Source organism: Rhinopithecus roxellana, chromosome 8 (assembly GCF_007565055.1).
Source record: "Rhinopithecus roxellana isolate Shanxi Qingling chromosome 8, ASM756505v1, whole genome shotgun sequence".
NCBI lineage: Eukaryota > Metazoa > Chordata > Mammalia > Primates > Cercopithecidae > Rhinopithecus > Rhinopithecus roxellana.
Genome location: NC_044556.1, coordinates 143,480,723 through 143,502,608, shown reverse-complemented (window position 1 = coordinate 143,502,608; position 21,886 = coordinate 143,480,723). Strand labels below are relative to the sequence as shown.

General features: G+C 39.6%; 1 protein-coding gene across 1 annotated transcript in view; it reads right to left on the bottom strand.

Moving 5' to 3' along the window:
* The window catches only part of CDC73 (cell division cycle 73), a 142,814-nt gene extending 126,135 nt beyond the window's left edge, over positions 1-16,679 (bottom strand). Inside the window, exons 1-5 of the mRNA XM_010375559.2 lie at positions 16,148-16,679; positions 13,000-13,105; positions 7,824-7,893; positions 2,277-2,339; positions 2,129-2,181 (exon numbers count right to left, since the gene is read on the bottom strand). Coding sequence (XP_010373861.1) covers positions 2,129-2,181; positions 2,277-2,339; positions 7,824-7,893; positions 13,000-13,105; positions 16,148-16,278 — 423 coding nt within the window. The 5' untranslated portion in view covers positions 16,279-16,679. The remainder of the gene's footprint in view (positions 1-2,128; positions 2,182-2,276; positions 2,340-7,823; positions 7,894-12,999; positions 13,106-16,147) is intronic.
* Positions 16,680-21,886: the final 5,207 nt, after the last annotated feature.

Sequence of the window (21,886 nt, the reverse complement as noted above, 5' to 3'; positions counted from 1 at the left end):
AAATGTTATGACAAGCCTTCACCAAAGTCAAAAATTTCATTTTGGCATCTCCATTTTTTTTTCATCTGTTGCTACAGGTCCTGAATCCATTAGCACTAATCAAAATGCTTTAAAGGAAAACCTTAAAGATTTTCAAAGGGTGGTCCTTAGAACGTCAGAACTTCCAACTAAATGCCTCATGGGCCACTTCAAGATCTTGTCTGAAATTCAACCCTAGTAGCTCAGCTTTTATCTAATTCACATATTATGATGTCAAATAAAATTTAGTCTGAAAAGCAACTGGTCAAAAACAAAACAAAATCTGGTAACCTTGATCTAGTTTAATGTTCACATTCAACAAATAACAAAACTGAGGACCAGAGTCAATGACTATGACTAACGGAATACAAAACCGTATAAAAAGCATCAGCATACTCCAAAGATCCAAAAAAGTGTTGGGCTCCAACTCATGTCCTATTATGAATCTATCACATAAAAATCTTAAAATGAATACATCGGCTGAAATAAATGCAAAAATATTTTGGCAAATGCATCCAACTTTTTCCACATGCAATAAAGATATAGCCCAGATTACTCAAATTCCTTACGAAACTACCAATTTTAAAGACAACGGCGGCCTAGATTTTTATCAAATCAGAAACTCTGCCCTCAGTTTCCCTTTCCTAGTACAGTTCCTTACAGGTCCTCAGAAGACATACACTGAACTGAAAACAAATGCTGAAAACCATAGCTGTTTATGTAACACATTTCAACCCCACAAATGATTTGAAAAAAAAAAAAAATGTATTATGCCATTTCCTGCTGATTTTTAAAGTTACTAGAATCCCAGGAAACTAGGACTTCTGCCACATTGAATTTTTGCAAACAGACTGTGGTGTTCAGATTGTTTCAAATAAATGGCATCCCTTGAGCTGGGTGCAGTGGCTCATGGCAGTAATCCCAGCACTTTGGGAGGCCAGGAATTTGAGATCAAATAAATAGTATCCCTAAATTCATACACACTGTTTAACCACAGGTCACAATCTCCTTTCATATAAGGGGAAATATACAGTTTTACTACCACCAAATTTATACCCAGTATAGTGGTATGGTTAGAAACCAGACTACCAAGGTTCCAACTGGTTCTTCAAACCTCAGCATTCACTTACTCTGTCTGAGCCTATTCGCTCATAGATGACATGCATGGTTCTACCAACTTAATGAGTTCTGTGAGTACTATGCATATCATCTATGAGCAAATAAGATTACATGAGTTAATACATATAAAGTACTTAGAATAACACATAGCATAGAGCAATAACAATGAATCACTTATCATTCTCTTAAAAATATCAGATCCATGTCTCAGAATATCCTTAATTAAAATTACATTAAAGTGGTAGGTACTTCGTGTTCACAGCTCTCAGCAGTAAAGCAAGCACCCATAACACATTGTTTCAAAGGTAGGCAAACTACATCCCAAAGACCAATTCTTGCCCGCCATCTGTTTTCTGAAGTTTTTTACAGAAACATAGCCACATCTGTTCATTTATGTATTGAGTATAAGTGCTTTCACACTACAATATTAAATAGTTGCAACATAAACTATATGGCCCATAAAGCTTAAAATATTTACTATCTGGCCTTTCATAAAGAAAGTCTCTATTTTAAAAACCCTGTCTCTATTCGGAAAAAAAAAAAAAAATTAGCCGGGCATGGTGGCAGGCACCTGCATCCCAACTACTCGGAGGCTGAGGTGGGGGGATCGCTTGAGCCCCGGAGGTCGAGGCTACAGTAAGCTATGATTACACCACTGGACTCCAGCCCGGGTGACAGAAAAAGATTTTGCCTTAAAAAAAAAAAAAAGAAAAGAAAAGAAAGGAAGAAGAATTCTGACCCTTGAGCCAATGTTCTTCAATAAGAATATAAAAGCAAAGAAAATAAAATGATTTGTCCATCACATAACTTGCATGTGTGAGAGCTTAAACTATAGCTTGAGCTACTTACTAATCAATTGTTCTTTCTACCACAAAAATTTTTCCAAGAAAAACAGCTTCTCAAGTTACTGCAATCAAAGAATCCTTGTTACTACAGAATCCCAATTTCAATAAGAATATAAACAAAATTGTTTAAAATAAAGTTTCTTTACCTCAATTCGTGGTTTCTTTGCTTCTGCTAAAACTTCATCTGCAGCTCGTTTAACTATAAAAGAAACAGAATTTATTATTTATAATAAATAAATGTGTAGTTTGGAATGGGTTTCTGAAAGTTCAATATAAACATGCAACAAGACATACCTTGAGTAGATCGCTGAAGACCTATTTCTAAGGGAGCGCTTCTGTCTATACTTGCCGATGTTGCTGAAGATATAAAAAGATTCATGTAAGAATTACTATTTCAACATATATATTGGGTATTATTACAAGTGAAATGCTCTAAGTTTTTTATAGACTTCTATATGGTGATTTTCTCTCGGTAAAAAATTCAGTTTTAAAACAGCTCTGCAAAAACATTTTATTAAAAGACTAATCTATACTACAAAGTCTCTAAGAGGACAAACTATTTTTAACAATTCAGCTTACAAATTACTGAGATGATCTGACTGAAATTAGTTGCTTCAAAGTATATGCTCCAACATCATAACATAGATACTTAAAAAGGTATCTCTAAACATAAATAAGTAAATATATAAACATATACATACACAAACATATATACAGGCAAGATTTTCTTAAAGTTAGCATTCACCCTAAACATGCAATTTTCATTTATTCACAACTGGTAAAAACTAAATTACTTTTAAAATTACATTAATTTTTGAATGGCTCAACCTGTCCCCATTCACCTAGTTCCCACCACCCTATGCAGCCAACTAGTCTTTTACATATCCTTCTAGAGTTTCTTTCTGTAGATAGAAGAAATACAAAATTATTATTACCCTTTTTAATACAAAAGGTGACATACTAAACATACTGTTCTGAACCTTGTTTTCTTTTTTACCTAACAACTTATCTCCCATATCCCTCCATATCAGTAAGTAGAGCATTTCCTTAACTTTTTTTTGAGATGGAGTCTCACTCTGACACCCAGGCTGGGGTGCAGTGGTGATCTCGGCTCACTGCAAGCTCCACCTCCCAGGTTCACGCCATTCTCCTGCCTCAGCCTCCAGAGTAGCTGGGACTACAGGCACATGCCACCACGCCCAGCTAAATTTTTTATATTTTTAGTAGAGACAGGGTTTCACCGTGTTAGCCAGAATGGTCTCCATCTCCTGACCCTGTGATCCACCCACCTAGGCCTCCCCAAGTGCTGGGATTACAGGCTTGAGCCACCACGTCAGGCCCTCCTTAACTCTTTTTTTATAGTTACTGAGTACTCTACTGTATGGTCTAACTACAATTTATTTAACTAGGTCCCTGTTGACGAGCTGTTCAATTTTAGTCTTCTGTCATTACAAACAATGGCACAATAATATATTAATACAAACTCATGTCATATATTTTCATAAATATATAAATGTACATATATATACACACACATATATATATATATGGCAAGATTTTTTTAAAGTTAGCATTCACCAGCAGGGCGTGGTGGCTCACGCCTGTAATCTCAGCACTTTGGGAGGCTGAGGCAGGTGGATCACGAGGTCAGGAGAGCGAGACCATCCTGGCTAACACCGTGAAACCCTGTCTCTACTAAAAAAAAAACAAAAAAATTAGCCGGGTGTGGCGGTGGGCACCTGTAGTCCCAGCTACTTGGGAGGCTGAGGCAGGAGAATGGCACGAACCCAGGAGGCAGAGCTTGCAGTGAGCTGAGATTGCGCCACTGCACTGCAGCCTGGGCAACAGAGCGAGACTCCGTCCCAAAAAAAATAAAAAATAAAATAAAATAAAATAAAGTTAGCATTCGCCCTACATGTGTAATTTTTAGTTATTCACAACTGGTAAAAAAAAGCTAAACAAAATATACCTCTAGGATAAAATTCCAGACACAGGATTTATTTCTATATTAAATTTGCAATGTTAGACTGCTGCCAATTCCTCAGTGGGAGTGCAGGGGTATACTGACCAACATTATAACCAACAATATAGTAGAATATCTGTTTTCTCACTGCTCCACCAGACCACACTATCAAACTTACAGATTTTTGTCTATCAGTTAAAAAAAAAAATCCTATCTCTGTATAGTTTAAATTTGCAATTCTCTTACTCTAAACGAAATTAAGCATTTTTCATGATTTTATCACCTTTTCTGTGAATTTATGACATAATCCATAAAGTGGTCTTTTATGCATAAAGTTCCAAAACCCTTCATATATTAGTGAGATTAGCCCTTTATCTGTGATGAGTTGAAATATTAATATATTTTCCCAGTTTGTCATGTCTTTTGTTTTTCATAGTACAGAACTTTACTACTTTTATCAGCTTGTAACTGAATCCCACCTTTCTCCCACTGACTTGACATGTCTCTTTACTAATATGTTAAATTCACATATAGATTTCTCACCTAACAGATAAAGTTGTTTTATTAGTGTATCTATTCATTTAGGTTTTTTTTTAATTATCAGGGTTTTAAGTTCTCTAGAATGACTAGCCTTTTCTCAATGCTCTTCTACAAATTTTTAGGATGCTTACTTTTGCCAATGAACTTTAGAATTACCTTGTCTAGTTCTACTCCTATCTCAAGAAAAACCAGAGATTCTTATTGAGACCATGTTAAATGTATAAATTAAGAACTAACGTCTCTACCTGTTAGTCTTCCTAGGAATATAGTCTTAATATTTGCTCAACCTTTTCATTAAACTATCAAATTAACAGTTGTTAAAAAGTAGCAAAGCAATATGCTTAGTGACTAAATTTGTCCTATAGAAACTACAGGAAATGACATAGATGGATACAGGGCAACTCTACTTTTGTTTCTAAAAAGAAAAACCATTTGCTCTGAAGTGCTTCCCCAAAACTAGCCTATTTATCAGGCTCGCCTGTGACGCTTAAGAATAGAGAATCTTAGACTTTATATCACATCTTCTGAGGCCAAACACACACACACACACACACACACACACACACTATTTTCAAACCATATGATTCTCATCATTCAAAAAGTTAAAGAGAAATACTGCTCGAAAGAATCAAATTTGCTTTGATTAAAAAAAAAAAAAAATGGCTGGGCGCAGTGGCTCATGCCTGCAATCCCAACACTTTGGGAGGCCAAGGAAGGAGGACTGCTTGAGTCCAAGAGTTCAAGACCAGCCTGAACAATGTAGTGAGACCCCATCTCTGAAAGAAAAAATAAAAATAAAAAAGTTTCTTCTATCCTTCCCAACTCCATCCTCTTCACAGAATTGAGACTCCCTCTTCAATACTGCTGGGTTCTAAACTTTTGTGTATCCAGTCTCCCTTGCATGACAGTAAGCATGTTTACATGTTTAAGACAGGGATTTGGCATTTTGCACAATGCATAATGCCTTTAAGAATAAGCATGTAGGCCGGGCGCGGTGGCTCAAGCCTGTAATCCCAGCACTTTGGGAGGCCGAGGTGGGCGGATCACAAGGTCAGGAGGTCGAGACCATCCTGGCTAACACAGTGAAACCCCGTCTCCACTTAAAAAATACAAAAAATTAGCCGGGCGAGATGGCGGCGCCTGTAGTCCCATCTACTCGGGAGGCTGAGGCAGGAGAATGGCGTGGACCCGGGAGGCGGAGCTTGCAGTGAGCTGAGATCCGGCCACTGCACTCCAGCCTGGGCGACAGAGCGAGACTCCGTCTCAAAAAAAAAAAAAAAAAAAAAAGAATAAGCATGTAATAAGTCCTTATTGAATGAGGATAGCATAGGAAGAAAGCATTCCTAATGATGATCTTTCCATTATACACAAGATTCTCTGTGGAAATCAATCTTACTGCTTAAAGCCATACATGACAAGCCAGTTATTAATGACTTAAAGGTACTACACTCCACACTCAGCAAAGACAGACCCAACAGTTCTATTATACCAATGTATTTGTACTCTGTAAGAGAGTAAATTAATAATTATTCATTTACTAAGAACCTAGTATGCACCACTATTCTAAATGCTGGGATTTTAACAAGACAAATGACTGTCTGTCCCCTTAGAATTTACCTTCTAATGGGAAAGACAGACACTATGTACATAAACAGACATATAATTTCAGGTCCATGTATCAGATTTGATGAAAAATAAATTAGGATGGCACTACATAAAAACCACAGAAGGGGGAAAGAAATACTATATTTTAGAGTAGTCAGAGAAGTGTTCTCTGATGGAACAACATTTAGAAAAACACTTGAGCACAAATCTAAAAGAAATAGTAAGGAAGTGAACCATGTGATAATGCAGAGAACGAGAACTCAAGATAGAAGAGAAAGTGCAAAGGCGCTAAGATTGGCATAGCTAAAAGATAAAAAAGACTGACTGTTATGAGCAAAAGAAGACTGGTAGAAGATGAAGTCACAGAGATTTAGGCAGAGGTAAGATCACTGCCAGGGTAACAAGTATGAGTTTTATTCTAAGAGTGATGGGAAGCCACAGGTGAGTGACACAATCAAGTTTATATACTTTTTCAAAAGCAGGACACTCTTTACTGCTAAGACTACACTATAGGAAAAAAAAGAGTGGGGACCTGTGAGGAAGCTATATAATAATCTAAAAAGGAAGGATGAAATAGGGTGGGTAGAATGGTAAGAAACTGTCATACTTTTAAAGAGAGAAAAAAACAACTTGTTGATAGAATGGAAGTGAGATGTGACAAAGATTTCACCAGAGTTCTGGCCTAAGCAACTGCAGGAATAGGGTACCACTACCCCTTACTAAAGTGGGAACACTGAGGAAAGAGCAGACTTGTTTTTGTTCTGTGTCAGGGCAGAAGGGAAAGAGGGAATCAGGCATTCCAGTTTCAATATGTTAAATTGCAGATGCCTATTCAACAACCAAGGAAACATGTTCACAGTAAATTTATAAATCTGGTGCCCTGGAAGAAGTCAATGCTGAAAAAAACTTGGAATTTTATCAGCTTATATATGATATCTAAGGCATAAAACTGAAAGAGATCACCTAGAGAATAAGGGTAAAAGAAAAGAGAAAAAAAAGATCAAGTCTTGGAAACTTCAAGAATTAGAAGTCAGGTACAGAAGTAACCAAAATAAACTGAGAGGGGAACAATGACTAGGAAGAGAACCAAGAGTCTGGCGTTCCAAATGCCAAATGAAGAAAGGCTTTCAAAAATGAGTGGTCAACAGTATCAAATGCTGTTGAGAGGTCAAGTATGGTATGAGAGACCAAAGGATGTAGCAATCCTTAAATCAGTGTTGACCTTACAAGGAGTGATTTTAGTGGGATGGTAAGGATTAAGGCCAGACTAGAGTGGCTTCAAGAAAGAAACAAAGGTTAAGAAGAAGCAGTGATACCACACGACCCCTTGCAAAGAATTTTACAGTATCAGGGAGAAGATAAACGAAGCAGTAAACAGTAGGAATGTGGGATCAAAAACATTTTTAAACATGAAATCGTACTGTAGGTATTCTAAAAGGGAATGATTCAAAAGAAAGTAGAAAACTGATGATGTAAGAGAAAAACAACTTATGAAGACAAAGTCTTTGAGACTGTGAAAGGAGATGGAATCCACACACAAGGAAGGGGTGACTGGCCTTAAGAGCAAAGACAGTGCATTCACTGTATAAAAAAGAGAAGAGCACATGGACAAAAATGAAGGTAGGTTAATTTTTTAGTGGAAATACAAATTCGCTTCCCACTACTCATTATTTCATAGGGGAAAAAAGAAACAATGTCTGTTTAAAAGTGGGAACAATTTAAAAAGTACTCACACGCTTCACCATTGAGATATCCAAGTAGATCTTTTCGATCGGGTCTTCTAACCACAGGAATATTTTCAGTCTAAAGCCAAAATTTTAAATGAGATATGAAATAAATAATAATGATACACAATTTAATAAATACTAACACATAATGTCTGAATTTTATTCCAACATATCTTGATAAAATATATTTTAAATCACATTTGTAAAAAATGATTAGGCTGGCGGGGCGCGGTGGCTCAAGCCTGTAATCCCAGCACTTTGGGAGGCCAAGACGGGCGGATCACGAGGTCAGGAGATCAAGACCATCCTGGCTAACACGGTGAAACCACGTGTCTACTAAAAAATACAAAAAACTAGCCGGGCGAGGTGGCGGACGCCTGTAGTCCCAGCTACTTGGGAGGCTGAGGCAGGAGAATGGCGTAAACCCGGGAGGCGGAGCTTGCAGTGAGCTGAGATCTGGCCACTGCACTCCAGCCTGGGCGAAAGAGCAAGACTCCATCTCAAAAAAAAAAAAAAGAAATGACTAGGCTAAAAGAACCTAATAAGAATCCTGAAAATTTATTAAACATGTTACTTTTAATAATTTTCTTGGCTGGGTGTGGTGGCTCACGCCTGTAATCCCAGCACTTTGGGAGGCCGAGGCGGGTGGATCACCTGAGGTCAGGAGTTCAAGACCAGCCTGGCCAACATGGCAAAACATCGTCTCTACTAAAAAGACAAAAATTAGCTGGAAGTGGTGGCGCAAGCTTGTAATCCCAGCTACTCGGGAAGCTGAGGCAGGAGAATCACTGGAACCCAGAAGGCGGGGGTTTCAGTGAGCCGAGATTGTGCCACTGCACTCCGGCCTGGGCAACAGAGCAAGATTCCGTCTCTAAATAAATAAATAAATAAATAAATAAACTTATTTATTAAATTCCAGGAAGATATACAGAAGATAATTATTATAAATAAAGCAACAGCTAGGCACGGTGGCCCACACCTGTAATCCCAGCACTGTGGGAGGCAGAGGCGGGCGGATCACTTGAGGTCAGGAGTTCAAGACCAGCCTGGCCAACATGGTGAAACCTCATCTCTACTACAAATACAAAAATAAGGCCAGGCGCAGTGGCTCACACCTGTAATTCCAGCACTTTGGAAGGTCGAGGCGAGTGGAAAAACGAGGTGAGGAGTTCAAGCCCAGCATGAGCAAGATGGTAAAACCCCATCTCTACTAAAACTATAAAAATTAGCCAGGCGCGGTGGTGGGCACCTGTAGTCCCAGCTACTCGGGAGGCTGAGGCAGGAGAATTGCTTGCATCTGGGCAGCGGAGGTTGCAGTGAGCTGAGATTGTGCCACTGTACTCCGGTCTGGGTGACAGAGTGAGACTCTGTCTCAAAAAAAAAATACAAAAATACAAAAATTAGCCAGGCGTGATGGCAGGCACCTATAATCCCAGCTACTTGGGAGACTGAGGCAAGACCCAGTCTCAAACAGAAACAAATAGTGCAAGAAAAATTGATAGCTGAGAGATTCCAGTGTAAATCCCTTGTCACTTTATATGTGTAACAATGAAGTAACAACAAGAACCTTTAGTATCTTTGATCAATGAGCTTATATTGAAAACTTCCTATATTTCACTGCACCAAACATTCTGCTCTGACTCCTCAATGATTTAGATAAACTGTATTTAATCACTTAAAAATGAACTTTTTATTTTAAAAAGGTCAAGCTAAATTTTAGTTTCTCCTTATGAGTTCAAAAGTTTGAGTGCAGAGTTTTCTTGTGCTTGTGTTCTTTTAAACCAGCCTAGGCCAGGCATGGTGGTTCATACCTGTAATCCTAAAACTCTGGGAGGTCAAGGTAGGTTGACTGCTGAAGCCCAGGAATTAGAGACCAGCCTCAGCAACACGGAGAAACTCCATCTCTACAAAAACATGTTAGCCAGGCATGGTGGCAAGCGCCTGCAGTCCCAGCTACTCAGGAGGCTGAAGCAGGAAGACAGCTTGAACCCGGGAGGGCAAGGCTGTGGCAAGCCAAGATCCTGCCACTGCATTCCAGCCTGGGTGACAGAGCAAGACTCTGTCTCAAAAAAAAAATAAAAATAAAAATAAACCAGTCTACATAGAACATCCTGAACAGCTAAAAGATTTGGGTTAATTTTAAATTACTGTTTCTAAGTCTAATAACTTACATCATCATTTGGTCACTATTGAGTTACGTACACATTACAGTCCACTGAAAAAGATTACATCTACTCACACTAAAGTAGGAGCTAAGGATCAGGAATATCTGTTTTAAGAGTGGTCTGCTCAGCCGGACGCAGTGGCTCACGTGGATCATGCCTGTAATCCCAGCACTTTGGGAGGTCGAGGCGGGCGGATCAGGAGGTCAGGAGATCAAGACCATCCTGGCTAGCACGGTGAAACCCCGTCTCTACTGAAAATACAAAAAAATCAGCCGGGCATGGTGGGGTGTGCCTGTAATTCCAGCTACTTGGGAGGCTGAGGCAGGAGAATCCCTCGAACCCAGGAGGCGGAGGTTGCAGTGAGCCGAGATCATGCCACTGCACTCCAGTCTGAGTGACAGAGCAAGACTCCATCTCAGGGGGGAAAAAAAAAACAGTGGTCTGCACACAGAAAACAGCAAATAATACAAACTAATTAGGAAACAACAATCTCAACTTCACAGAACTTTGGAATTTTAGAATCCTACTCTTTCAATCTGGCGAATACTGAAGAAAAATAAGAGTTAAATCTTAAGCAACCAAGGGTCCCAAGGTCCACAGAAACAATTACAGCTATCAGTTATACGTACAACCATTTCCCAAAAACAGAATCTATAAATCTAAGCCAACTATCTGAATCTTTGTTATACTAAAATGAATGACTATATCCAACACAACACTGTAAGAACTACCTAATTTAGTTTTTAAAGATCTGAGTTAAAATAATCTTAAAGAGGGAGCTGGTGCTATTTTTTCCCATTATTTCCCAAGTAGTCCCACTCTAACTTCATTTTTTTTAATATGTAACATAAAGATATATTTCTTGCTCAGGAAAGCAGAAGCCTTATGGTTTAATACAAAGCCCACTAAATGACGGGATACTTTCTCAACTGCTATACACATATACACACACATTTTTTCCCTGAGACAGAGTCTTGTTCTATCACCCAGGATAGATGCATTGGTACAATCATGGCTTACTGCAGCCTCGACCTCCTGGGCCCAGTGAGCCTCCCACCTCAGCCCCTTGAGTAGTTAGCTGGGAGTATAGGTGCACACTACCACGCCTGACTAACTTTTTCTTATTTTTTGTTTTGACAAAGTTTCCCTATGCCGCCCAGGTTGGTCTTGAACTCCTGAGCTCAAGTGATCCTCCCACCTCAGCCTCCCAAAGTGCTGGGACTACAGGCATGCACCACCACACCCAGCTTTTAGTTGCTTCAAATAACAAGTTATTGTTTGAAAGATACATAAGCCAGAAACCTTAAAATTTCTAGTTGGGAGCGAGGTTAGCGTCATAAAAGTTAAGTTTCACACAGCTTAATGTGACCCAGCAACTGTGTTAGGTAACTCAAAAAGCAGCTCCAGTGATGACAGACACAATGATGTTTAAAAAAATTGTTTTAAGAACTATAAGAAAAGTTTAAGAAAATTGTTTTAAGAACTATAAGAAATGGGAAAAAGCAGTTAAATACATTTCATACTTAATTTTAAGTATATACTTGTAAGTTAGGAAAAGCAACAAATATTAAAAGCAGACTTTTAATTATTTCAATTATATCTTCAAAAAAATTTTATGTTCAACTCTACCAAAAATAATCTGAGGGAAAAGCTCATTTAAAAAAATTAAATATCTTTTAAGCCATTTTATGTGGGCATTATAGCACTTTCCAAGTCATACAGCTATCCTATCCAAATAAATCTGAACCTTATTTACTTATCAATTATAATATACTGCTATAATTTAGGTCTTAATGATACTTCCCTACAGATGAAGAATCTCATCATCATAGTTTATGAAATCGGTTCTTTTCAAGTTGTTTCCAAAGATTTCCTCTGAGTAATAAATTTTCAAACACTGAGAAAGCAAGCAAAACTAAAAACAAATGAACTTCTCCAGAGTATTAAAACAGGTGCACAAAACTGATCAAGAAAGAATTTTTTTAAATGTCTGCTAATCTTGATCCTTACAACCAAAAAAAAAGTTTTCTTGAGATTAAACTAGAGTTCTGAAGTAACAGGGTCCTTCCACACACTTAAAAGTTTTTCTAAACATCTCTATAAATACCTTTAGCATTTGGGTTTTCTTTTTCTTGAGATGGCATCTCACTATGTTGCCCAGGCTGGTCTTGATCTCCTAGGCTCAAGCAACCCTACCGCCTTAGAGTCCCAAGCAGCTGGGATTACCAGTGTGCACTAAGAAGCCTGGCTCTAAAAATCCCTTTAAAACTTCCTTCGTTATAAACATTACCCACACTTTACATGAAAAAATATCACAGATTAAAAAGTCTGTGTAAATCACACAGTAGCCCAGTTTTGACTCTCCTGGAGACATTCATACAAACCTTTCATTCTTTTGATTTGAAACCCATGAAGGAAGCTATCCATTCCAAATGATACCTACTACCATGAAGCCAAAAAAAAAAAAAAAGTGTTAATATAAAAACTAGCCCAACATGGTACCATGCCTGTAGTCCCAGTTTCTCAGGAGACTGAGGTAGGAGGCTGGCTTGAGCCCGAGAAGGGGAGGGTGCAGTAAGCCGAGATCATACCAATGCACCCCAGCTTAGGCAACAGAGCCAGACCCTATCTCAAAAAAAAAAAAAAAAAAAAAAGTATTAAAATAAATTATTGGCCAGGCACAGTGATTCATGCCAGTAATTCCAGCACTTTGGGAGGCTGAGGCAGGAGGATCCACTGAGGCTAGGAGTTCAAGATCAGCCTATGCCACACAGCAAGAACCCCTCATCTTTAACAACAACAACAAAAAATTAGCCAGATATGGTGGTACAGGCCTGCAGTCCTGGCTACTTGAAGGCTGAGGTGGGAAGATCACTTGAGCCCAGCAGTTCAAGGCTGCAATGAGCTATGATCACACCACTGCACTCTAGCCTGGGCAACAGGGTTAGACCCCGTCTCTTAAATAAATAAAAATAAAACTGATAAATAAATAGATAAGTAAAATGAATTCTACTTACAGCTGCACGTCGGACATAAACAGGATGAGAAAGGTGCACATTATTAAGTAGAAATAAAATGGAATCCAATGTGTAGTACTCTCTGGGTTGGCCTTCCTTTCCAGTCCTGAAATAATTAAGGCAAGGATTTTACTCACAACTCTAATTCAACTCTTCAGGCTGGATTCATTTATCTACACAACTTTGCTATCTAACAGAGTTTAACATAGCTACCGAAAAAAGTATAAAATCTAATAATGAACAGACTGTCATGATCACAAAAGAAACACAAAGGAAGGCAATGACAAAAAGCAAGAAGTAGGGAAAATACAAAACACTCATACCCTGGCCGGGCGCGGTGGCTCAAGCCTGTAATCCCAGCACTTTGGGAGGCCAAGACGGGCGGATCACGAGGTCAGGAGATCGAGACCATCCTGCCTAACACGGTGAAACCCCGTCTCTACTAAAAAAATACAAAAAAACTAGCCGGGCGAGGTGGCGGGCGCCTGTAGTCCCAGCTACTCGGGAGGCTGAGGCAGGAGAATGGCGTAAACCCGGGAGGCGGAGCTTGCAGTGAGCTGAGATCTGGCCACTGCACTCCAGACCAGGCGACAGAGCGAGACTCCACCTCAAAAAAAAAAAAAAAAAAAAAAAAAAAATTCATACTCTAAGGTACTACACACTTTTTAGAATCAGGCCCAAATTAGGCTCTGGGCTTTATCAATAGAGAAATCTAACCGGATCCATATTGAAGAGGATCCATAAGAGAAAACAATTAAACTGCTTAGAAGAAGCACAATTATCACTGGAGCTAAATGTGAAAGAAATTTATCCCATGGCTCTTGCTAAATAAGATACAGCTGAACAACATCCTTCACATTCTTACAGTAAACACAACACTGAATTTCAGGGGTATAACTGTTAGGGCATCCCTCAAAGTAGACCAATAATGTAAAACCAAAATGCTATTCTACCTGTGATAAAACAATGTAGTCTACTAACGGTGCAAGATCTCTAACGCAGGTACCAATAATACCGCTTTCCAATTCTACCCTTCCTACTACATTTGCCCCTTCTGTATCTTTGAATCCGTCTGAATATGGCCCACTATAATCAGCCCTAAACCTACTTTTCTAGCTTCTAGTCCCACTTTTTCTCTAAACCAATGTATTTCAAACCACACACCACTATCAATTATTGTACTATGAAACCCAATACACAGTTAACAACCATATTTTTTCTATTTTCAGAATAGAAGAGAAAAATAATAAAATGCACTGCATGCAATAAGAAGAGTAAGCATTGCTTTCTGTTTTACATGTGTATATATTTACGTGTGTATGTGCACATATAGAAAATAAAAATAATTTCTTGGTATGATTCACTGTTGAAAAAGTTTAAAATCTACTGTACTAAGCATTCCTTTTACACTGGCTTCACTGAATTGCTGTCAACACATTTACTTTCCAGTTCTTTATGCCTTTAAGCATACAGTTCACTCATCTTGGAAGACTTAACGCATCATTTCACCCAGAAAATTTCCATCTATTCTTTAAAGCTTATTTGTGTGTTCATTCAATCATTCAAGAAAACTTTGTTGGATGTGAACTTGCCAAAGACAATTCTATGGAACCTTCCCTAAATAACTCCAACTAGAAATGACTGCTATCTTCATAAACTATTATAGAAGGCATTTCACATCAACTTATCTGTTTAATCGCCTCTATTCAGACTAAGTTAACCTCCTTTGAGGTAGAAATCAGAGTCTTAGGAATTTTTTTAATCCTCAGATTGAACCACTTCACACCCTAGGTTCTCCTTAAGCCATTGTTTAAAGAAAAAAAAAATTCATTAAAAATCCAACCAAATGTAATTCTATCTATGCAAATCATTTGAAAGGGTAAAACACTAGAAACTCAGAATGTCATTTGATCAACATTTTATAAAGCTAATTAAATCATAAGACAAAAAAAATTTAAAACCAACCAACAGGCAGGGCGCGGTGGCTCACGCATGTAATCCCAGCACTTTGGGAAGCAGAGGCGGGCAGATCATTTAAGGTCAGAAGTTCGAGACCTGCCTGACCAACATGGTGAAACCACATCTCCACTAAAATACAAAAATTAGCAGGGCATGGTGGCGGGGGCCTGTAATCTCAGCTACTCAGGAGGCTGAGGTAAGAGAATCACCTGAAGCCAGGAGGCGGAGGTTGCAGTGAACCAAGATCACGCCACTGCACTCCAGCCTGGGCGATGGAGCGAGTCTCCCTCTCAAAAATAAATAAATAAATAAATAAATGCCAACCAACAAACTAAATTTCCCTAGTTTTTCATCGACTCTTCATAAAGCTTCCATTCAAAGAAACAAAATGAGTAGGGAAGTTCTAGCTCAAGGTTCTAATTCTACAAGCGGCGCCCCAATGACAGTGACATCATTAAAAAGACCCCTAATGACTGTTAGACCCGTCTCTATAAGTTTTCCTGAATGACTTAAACTGTTAAAACTTCACATGGACCAACATTCCAAAACATTTCCCTTTAAAATACACTTTCGAAAATCACACGCACCATCTATTTCTTAGATCTGTAAAGCTCACTCATTTCACCAACTCCTTAAGACCTCTTTAACACAAACTTTAGCGACTTTTCCCAATTCACCAAATTTCCTTCCGGTCCTAACTTTAGAGTTGATTCCCTTCTCTCTTCTACAGGAATAACCCCCTCCCCAACAACTAAAGGAGATGAAATAAACCAGGAGTTGCAAGGACCAGCGGAGAAGCCTGGAAGAGAGAAAATATAAAGAACAAAAAGAGGCGACTATGGCACCAGACGGTGTGCTCCTTTGTGCACCTATGTTCAGGTATCCTTGTGCACCAGCCCCACACTTCACTGGTACACGATACCTATTGGTAAAAATTAACTGTAAAAGTCAGAAACTCCCACGGTACCTTTCCTTTGGGCTTCTCAAAAATTTAAAGAGATGAACTGCTCTAGAGCTCCGCCCCTTCTTTCCTTACCCTAAAAGTGCAACTTCTGCTCTAGAGAGAAACTTTCTCCCCGAACACCCGTTTTATCCCATCCCCAGGGGAAACGGGGGGGAGGGGTTAAGAGGTCGCCTGGGGGCGCCCAACTCTGCCCTGCCACCCTTGGCACAGCCATGCCGGACTTACCCCCAAACTACATAGTTGGTCTTCACATTCTTGGGCCAGGAGAACTCCCCGAAGATCACTTCGTCTCCCTTCACCACAATCTCCTTCTTCTGGATGTTGTACTGTCGCAAGACGCTAAGCACGTCCGCCATCTTCACCCCCCTCGCCTCCGCCGGCCCGGGGCGCCGCCACTGCCGCCGCGCCTGCCTCCTTCTTCCCCTGTCGCCTCGCCCTCTTCCTCCTCCTCCTTCGCCGCCGCGACGAACCAACAGCAGCAGCACTAACAGCCGTCCTCGCCTACGACAGCAGCAGGGGCAGTAGCCACCCAGGCCGCCGAGGACCCCGCGCTATAAGGGAAGGCCCCGCCGCCGGCTGCCCGCGGAGAACGCCTGACTGCGCCCCTCCAGCGCGGCACGTCCGCCGCCAGGGGGAGCCGCGACAGCCTGGAAAAGTGCCCCTCCCAGACCTCAACTCGGCACGGAGCCCACTCACTCGCTGAAACGCTGAGCGCTAGGGCACCGCGCCCACGTACGGCGCACGTACGGGGAACTTTGCCGGGCGCGCGCGCGCGGAGCACGTACCCAGTCCCCCGCGGCGCGCACCCAGCGGCGACAGGTGTGCGCGTACCTGAGCAGTGGGTCAGAACTTCCATCCGCAGCACGTGCCCTGAGTATTTAACGACCTGCCTCGGGTGCGACCAGAGGCTCCTGGGCCCCTGCTTTGGCCGGGATGGAATTTGGCAAGGATTTGTGGAACACTAGAATCACCTTCCTATCTAGAGCGGACCCAGGCCTAGCCAAAGACCTCTAGGACTTAGTGATCCGGAGAAGCCCTTTTGAAAGGATGGAGTTCTTGGGGTTGGGGGTTGAGTTGTATGCCTTTGATGTGGAAAAAAACGAGTTTTGGTTTTTTGTTGGTTTTGAGTGGAAAAGACCGAGTCTAGGAAAAAAAAAAAAAAAAAAAACAGTTCTGGGTACTACTCTTTGTTAGTTGTTGTTTGACCTTGGTCAAGTTACATAGCTTTTCACAGCATCAATTGGTTAATGAAGAAAATGGGGTTAATACGAAGATAAGGTAAACGCGCCTAGCAAGTCAATAAAATATCCTAAATGTTGAATCCTCCCTCTTCATTCTTCGGATGATGAGTTTTTCCATCGCGATCCCTTCTCCCCACCAATCCCGAAGGGCTGTATTCAAAAGGCTCTGTTCCAAGATGTAAATGGGAAAGTTGCTCTAACAGAAACCCCAAACGGTCCAATTTAGAACACTTCCAGACTACCCAATTTTTCTAATGGAACTCAGAAGGCTCAGTGGTGTCCTTGACATGCGTTTTGAGACGGTTAAGATAAATCAATATACTATGGCCAAGCAAACACATCCTATGGGATTGTTTTATTTCTTTTGCCATGTCAGAAGGAAAAAAGAGGCAACTTTGTGATTGACATAACCAAATTCCTTGACCTGTTTTGAAAAAAAGTCAATCTTTTCACAACACAGAGGACTACAGATACAGAAGTATGTGGTTCATTTCCTATATGATCTGTAGCCATTCTGCAACTGTGAGTTTGTGAAATTTTTTTCTGTTCCACTAATGTTTTCACCCCATAATATTCTCCTGAATCTCACCCAAAACACACACATTATAAAGAACTGGCTACTCTTATCTACCACCACACTCTCTCTTCATACCCGTATCAGAGCACCCAGTACCATATTACTTCCCTTTATAGTTTACTTGCCCGCATCCACAAAACTGAAACACCATAGACCTGTGTCATCATATCCTACTGTCTAACACGTTATTTGGAACATATTAGTAATAGATGGATGAATTTAATAAATTGATGGAAGCTCCTAGTAAATAACAAGTTAATACATGGATGGAAGCTTCTAATAAATGTTGAAGTAATAAATGGAAAGATAAGCTCAAGGAAGCCAAGATTTCATGATTAGGAGGGTTGACTATAGTCCCTTCAAATGATACTTAATTTTATTTCATACTCAAATAATGATCGAAGTCTCTCTTTTGTATGTTTTTTAGGTTAATGAATTTTAAAAAGTGGTGAGGTAAGTCATTAGTAATTTGTTGCTTTTAACAGTTAAAGCATTGAAATTTGTAGATCATTTTTTTCCTGACCAGCCTGGGCAACATACCTAGACCCTGTGTCTACAAAAGCAATTGTAGATCATTTTTGTTTTTATATAAGTACCCTTATAATTGCCCTACCAATACTGGTTCATCAGAGGATGTCAAAATACAATAAAAGGCAAGATTAATGGTAGAGCTGAAAATTTTAAAAATTAATTAGAAAAAAACAGAAAAATAATGTGGTTTCTTTGTCTTGGGCAAAAGCAGTCCACATCTCCAGATATTAGCTCCTGAAGAATTCCTAAAAATCTTTAGTTTTAAGTCTTCTGTTAGAATAAATGCCCAGCAATCAGAAGAAAGTGGTATGTTTAGTTGGAAACGATGGTTCCAACATCATCACCTCGGAGTTTAAACCACTACCTCAATTGCTAACAGTACCCGATAAGGTTCTTTCCACCAATGCTCAAGAGCAGTTTTATTCTGGTTCCTTTTCCAAAGGACCAAATCCCCAGGTTTTAGATCAATCAAAGTCTGTTTAGGCAAGTATTTTGGAAATGCACTTGAATCTACTAGTGATAATTTGGCAGGTATCATAAGTCTCATGAAGCATTTATTTATATTACTGTGTAATGGTAGAACCTAGGATTGGAAGTAAAATTTTCAAATACATGGGTAGGGGGAGGCTGTTAATTCAAGAAGAGATAATCTGTGGGTTCCAGAAGGGGTTAATTTATTGTCATCAATCAATCATGACTAATGGCAATTTGAAGGACCATGAAATTTCTGTTCTTTGAACGTGTTGATAATTTAAGTTTTAGGACTCTGTTAGTTCTCTTTACTTTTCCCAAAGTTTGAGGGAAATCAGTGTGTGGAGTTATAGCTCCCTAGCAAGGAAAAACCTCAGTCCATCCAGAGAGTAAGCAAACAACAACATAGTCATAGTTTATTCCAGGGAATTATTATGGGTTGGGTACTTTAGGAAGGTTAATTATTTATTTGATGTATTTGATATATATAGGCTTATTCAGATTGTTTCTTCTTGTGTGAGTTTTGGCAGATTGTGTGTTTCAAGGGGTTCCATTTCATCTAGGTTATGAAATTAGTGGGATATAGTTGTTCACAGCATTTGTTATTATCCTTTTAATGTTCATGTCATCTGTGGAAATGTCCCCTCTTTTATTTCTGATTTTAGTAATTTGTGTCCTCTCTCTTCTTAGTGTGGCTAAAAGGTTCATTGATTTCATTGACCTTTTCAAAGAACCAGCTTTTGGTGTGATTACTGATTTTTTTACTTTCAGTTTTACCAGTTTATGCTTTAACTTTTATTATTTCTTTTCTTTTGCTTACTTTAGATTTAATTTGCTCTTCTCTTTCTAGTTTCCTGAGGTAGAAGTTTAGATTATTGATTTTTAGGTCTTTCTTCTTTTCTAATGTATACATTTAATGCTACAAATTTCCCTCTAAACACTACTTTGCTTCCTCCCATACACTTTGGTAGGTTATGTTTTTATTTTCTTGTAGCTCAAAATATTTTAAATTTTATCTTGAGATTTCTTCTTTGACTTATGTGTTATTTACAAGTGGATTGTTTAAACTCGACATATTTTGGAATTTTCTAGCTATCTTCCTATTACTGATTTCTAGTTTAATTTCATTGTGGTCTGAGAGTAGATATTGTATGATTTATATAATTTTAAATTTGCTAAAGTGTGTTTTATGGCCCAAAATGTGGTCTGTCATGGCGAATGTTCCTTGCATGTTTAGGAAGAATGTTTATTCTGCTGCTGTTGAATAGTCTATAGATAGCAACTCTATTAAGATGACCAATGGTGTTGTTGAGTTCAATTACGTCCTTATTGATTTTTCTGCCTGCTAGTTCTGTTCATATCTGATACAGGGGTATTGAAATCTTCCACTATAATAATGGATTCATCTATTTTTCCTTGTAGTTCCATCAGTTTTTTGCCTTATATAATTTGACTCTCTGTTGTTAAACACGTACACGTTAAGGATTGTTCTGTCTTCTTGGAGAATTGACCCTTTATCATTACGTAATGTTCTTCTTTATCCCAACAAACTTTTCTTGCTTTGAAGTCTGCTCTGTCTGAAATTAAAATAGGTACTCCTACTTTTTTTTGATTAGTGTTAGCATGATGTATTTTTCTCCGTTTATTTACTTTTTATCTATAGGTGTATTTATATTTAAAGTGGGTTTCTTGTGGACAACATAGAGTTGGGTCTCATCTTTTTGAACCACTCTGACAATCTCTTTTCATTGTTGCAGTTAGACCATTGATGTTCAAAGTGATTATTGATAAAGTTAGACTAATACTGTATTCGTTATTGCTTTCTATTTGTTGCCCTTGTTCTCTGTTCCTATGTATGTCTGCCACAATTTTTCTGCTCTGTGTGTGCGTGCGCGCACGCGAACGCACGTGTGTGTGTGTGTGTGTGTGTGTGTGTGTGTGTGTTAGAGAGAGACGGGGTCTTGCTCTGTAATCCAGGCTGGAACCTAATGGTATGATCACAGCTCACTGTGGCTTCAAACTCTTGGGCTCCAGTGATCCTCCCAGGGAAACCTCTAGAGTAGCTGAGACTACAGGTTTACACCACTGCACCCAGCTAAATTTTAAATTTTTTATAGATACAGGGACCCACTTTGTTTTTCAGGCTGGTATCAGATTCCTAGGCTCAAGCAATCCTCCTGCCTCAGCCTCCCAAAATGCTGGGATTATAGGCCTGAGCCCCTATGCCCAGCTGTTTGGGGTTTTAATTGAGCATTTTATATGTTTGCATTTTGTCTCTCTCCCTCCCTTCCTCCCTCTCTCTCTCTCTTTCTTTCTTTCTCTTTCTCTCTTTCTCTCTCTGTCCCTTTCTTTCCTTCTTTCCTTCTTTGCTTCTTTCCTTCTTTCTTTCTTTCTTTTTGAGGTGGAGTCTCACTCTGTCACCCAGGCTGGAGTGCAGTGGCGCGATCTTGCCTCACTGCAGCCTCCATCTCCCAAGTTCAACTGATTCTCCTGCCTCAGCTTCCAGAGCAGCTGGGATTACAGGTATGCACCACCACACCCAACTAATTTTTTGTATTTTTAGTAGAGATGGGGTTTCACCATGTTGGCCAGGGCTAGTCTCAAATTCCTGACCTCAGGTGACCTACCCACCTTGGTCTCCCAGAGTGCTGGAATTCCAGGTGTGAGCCACTACACCCGGCCAATTTGAAGAGTTTAAAAATCTTTATTGCTTCAAATATTTATTCTTTTTCTTTCTTCTCCTTCTGATATTCCCATTATATGTACATTATACCTTTTATAGTTGTCCCATAGTCCTTGAATATTCTGTTCTGGTTTTATTGTTTTGTTTTGTTTTGTTTTGAGATGGAGTCTCACTCTGTCACCCAGGTTGAAGTGCAGTGGTGCAATCTCGGCTCACTGCAACCTCCGCCTCCGCGATTCACGCCATTCTTCTGCCTCAGCCTCCCAAATATCTGAGACAACAGGCGCCTGCCACCACGCCCAGCTAATTTTTATTTTATTTTATTTTTTAGTAGATATGGGGTTTCACCGTGTTAGCCGGGATGGTCTCGATCTCCTGACCTGGTCATCCGCCCATCTGGGCCTCCCAAAGTTCTGGGATTACAGGACTGAGCCACCACGCCCGGCCCCATTCTGTTTTTT